At 50.4% G+C, this 3,696-nt stretch overlaps 1 protein-coding gene across 1 annotated transcript; it reads left to right on the forward strand.

The window, feature by feature from the left end:
* Positions 1-150: 150 nt before the first annotated feature.
* On the forward strand, positions 151-2,158 carry LOC119575821. Its single transcript, XM_037923374.1, has 3 exons — positions 151-1,130; positions 1,220-1,397; positions 1,823-2,158. The coding sequence occupies exons 1-3, from the start codon at positions 184-186 to the stop codon at positions 1,970-1,972; spliced, it is 1,275 nt and encodes a 424-aa protein (XP_037779302.1). The 5' UTR covers positions 151-183; the 3' UTR covers positions 1,973-2,158.
* Positions 2,159-3,696: the final 1,538 nt, after the last annotated feature.

Genomic DNA, 3,696 nt, shown 5'->3' on the forward strand with positions numbered 1-3,696 from the left:
GAAAGTAAATGTTGCCATGATAGAGCATCGTAAAGAACACGCGAGCTAGACAACATGTGACAAGTGGCAATATTATGTATATAGACACCGCTGTAATGCAACTGCGTGCATAATGGGCATACCGCTGCTTTGGAGGGAGGTCGGCGTGCCCGGGGGACAGCTGGGCCCATTTGCAGCGACAGTATGGGATATGATGCCGCTCAAATATCCGTCACGCAAGAAATAGATTCCGTAATATCGAGTGAAATGCCAAGTCATCGAGCCATTCCAATACCAATAAGATTGGAAGCGCACCATATGATAGAACACGGTTGTGTCCCATCCTCTTTCGTAGGGCAAGGTAGTCTTCCCTTGTTTGGCGTCCCCGAGTTAGATCCGAGCCCATTACGCACCACGGTAGAGCGGCGTGGGTGCAATCTTTATGGGATCCGTCATCGAGGTGCCGTTCCAGTTGTGGATACACCAGGACCTGGTTTGATCCCAGCACAGGTTCCGGATTCGCAAGTCCAAATGTCTGATATTTTACACTTTGGTCCCGTGGAGAAAGGAGAGACGGTGAGCCAAGACCATAACACCGGGTCTGCAGAGAGGGTTAGGATGAGTCAAATAGGCAAAGCAGAACTAAGTGTTGCAAATCACGGCACTGATTATGCCAGGCCTTCGTCTTGCAATCAGAACGGTGCAGTAGACCTTGACGTCTGCACAGACAAAAGGGATGTGCCAGGGAGGACAGCAAGTATGGCTGGGTATGCCTGTGAGGAGGACATGGCTTCTGTTGTCAAGCTCCTGCAGGACGCCATCCCAAAGCTCACAAACACTGTGTGCATGCAGTGTGTTGCGTCTCCAGCCGCGCACACTTCCGCAGAAGACTCGCCCCAGCCCACGCAAGGTGGCTTGGCGTCCTCGGGAGTCGCAGTAGCCTCTCCGCCGCAGGTTTTCGCGTCCAGGGAAAGGATCACGCCAGCCCTGTCCCCTGTCTTGATCGTCGGCCACCACCTCCCCAGCGTGCCCATCATCGCCATTGAGCCGTCGACTCCTCTAGGTCGATCGCCCCGCGTCTGGCACAGCGGTTCCTGCTTTCTCCTGCCACACACGGAGGAAAGGACACCCCTGCTAGGGAGTTTCGCAAGGTGGTGTAGCATCACAAAATACTTTTGATGTAGAATGCACCGTTTCGCGTGTCACCTACATCTCACCGCATTTACTTTTTACTTGTCAGAGCTGAACACGGGAATTCCAATCACGCCGCGACCCACACTGACCACAGCGAAATGTTGCCCCCAAGTCGGCAATTCAGATTCTCGAAAGGACAAATAATGATCCTCATTTCCATGCTGTTGGTCGACTTCTCGTCCTTCGCTTCTATGTCCATTATGGCGCCCTTTTTCCCGCAGCAGGTGAGCTCATCCCAGGAATGTTCTAGGGTAAATGCAGTTACATCGTTGAAGCTGGAGACTTTTTTATAATGAATTTCTTTTTATCTCCCGTTTCTTTTATCCTCCCCCCGCTCTGATCTCCTTCCTCTAATCTCTTCACCCCTCCCTCTCCACCTTCCCCTCCCTCTCCACCTTCCCCTCCCCCTCCCTCTCCCCCTTCCATTCCCCTTCCCCCTCCTCCTCCCCCTTCCCTTCCCCTTCCCCTTCCTCCTCCTCCTCCCCCTCCCCTCCCCCTCTCCCTCCCCCTCTCTACTCATTTGATTTCCATTAAGAGTCTACTTTGCAAATCAGCCAGGCTAAACAGAGAATACTTGTTAAAATCCCACATAGATAGGCGATAGTGAATAGGGGAGATCGTAATTGAATGCCCTTTGCACACGTCACAGGTGGACAACCGTGGCCTCAGCCCGACAGTGGACGGCATTATCTTCAGCGTGTACGCCCTCGTCATCGTGCTGGTTTCGCCCGTTATAGGAAAGACTGTTAGGCACCAGAAGTCTTTGTCTTTGATCATTGCTGAGAGGCATACAATCTGAGAGTATACGAGTCAATGCATTTTAGACAGATATGATTCTGTAATCGAAAAGAAAAATCCGGATATCCACGTAGTGTATTCCTTCATGTCTATCAGTCTATGTAGTTTATCATCGACATAATGATTTACATTCTGACTCCCTTTCTTCCTCTCTCTCCATCTCTCTTTCTCCACCTTTCCCAATCTCCCTCCTATCCATTTCTCTCTCTCACTCACTCTATACCCCTTTCCCTCCCTCTTTCCCTCTCTTCCTCCCTTTTTCGCTCTACTCTCTCTTTCTTTCCCTTTACCTTTCTTTTCTTTCTCCCCTCTCCCTGTCTCCCTCTCCCTCTCCCACTCCCTCTCACTCCCTCCCTCTCCCTCTCCCACTCCCTCTCACTCCCTCCCTCTCCCTCTCCCACTCCCTCTCTCACTCTCACTCCCTCCCTCTCCCCCTCTCACTCTCACTCCCTCCCCCTCCCCCTCTCACTCTCACTCCCTCCCTCTCCCCCTCTCACTCTCACACTCCCTCTCCCCCTCTCACTCTCACACTCCCTCTCCCCCTCTCACTCTCACACTCCCTCTCCCCCTCTCACTCTCACCTCCCTCTCCCCCTCTCACTCTCACACTCCCCCTCCCTCTCCCTCTCCCTCTCCCTCTCCCTTTCACTCCCTCCCTCTCCCTCACCACTTCCCTCCTCTCCCCTCACCACTTCCCTCCTCTCCCCTCACCACTTCCCTCCTCTCCCCTCACCACTTCCCTCCTCTCCCCTCCCCACTTCCCTCCTCTCCCCTCACCACTTCCCTCCTCTCCCCTCACCACTTCCCTCCTCTCCCCTCACCACTTCCCTCCTCTCTCCTCACCACTTCCCTCCTCTCCCCTCACCCGCCTCCTCTCTCTTCACCTCCCCTCTTCTCCCTTCACCCCCCTTCCCTCATCTCCCCCCCTCACCGCCATTAGCCCTCGCCATCCGAACGGAGCCACGGGTACGTTAGCCCGGAATTGATAAATTGTGGAATATATCCGAAAAAAGAAGAGTAGGGAAGATGAACAAAATCATATGGTCTAGAATCTTTCTTATGTAACTTCGGACAAATAATTAATGAAATTTCAGAACGGGATGTGAGCCCTTACGAGAATTCCGATTCCGAATTTTTAGGGGGTCCCAGAACTGAAGGGCAAGAATATTTAACTCAACTTGGCAGGCAAAGAGTTTTAGCTTGGGGGGGGGGACGAAAAAGTTCATTAATATCGCCCAAAATGAATGGTATTTTGAATAATCGTGTATGGCAGAAGTTTTTCAGAAGTTCTGTGCGGAATCTTTTTTTATTATTATTATTAGATTCTATATATTTTCTTTTTATTATTATATGTACAGTTGTTTTGAAATACCGAAATCGGATTTAGAAACATGGTTTGTGAAACTTTTTTTTTTTTTTTTTTTTTTTTTTGCTTGCTGCAAGAGAGAGGGAAAGAGAGGCAGATAGACAGAGAATTTACATAATTTAAATAATCTAGCTTATTCTATTTGTTACATTGATTATTCTTATGTCTGATGTGACAGGTTGTCTGTTTATGTTCGCTTCTAAATTACCCCCTGAGTACAAGGAATGGCCGGGGTTGCCATCCGAAGGCGTTGGGAAATTTGAACGCAAGTCAGCAAGATTGCTAGACGAGATCGCTACCATTGCACCACATAGCACAGAATGACAGAGAGAGAGAGAGAGAGAGAGAGAGAGAGATAGA

Source organism: Penaeus monodon, chromosome 8 (genome assembly GCF_015228065.2).
Source record: "Penaeus monodon isolate SGIC_2016 chromosome 8, NSTDA_Pmon_1, whole genome shotgun sequence".
Lineage (NCBI taxonomy): Eukaryota > Metazoa > Arthropoda > Malacostraca > Decapoda > Penaeidae > Penaeus > Penaeus monodon.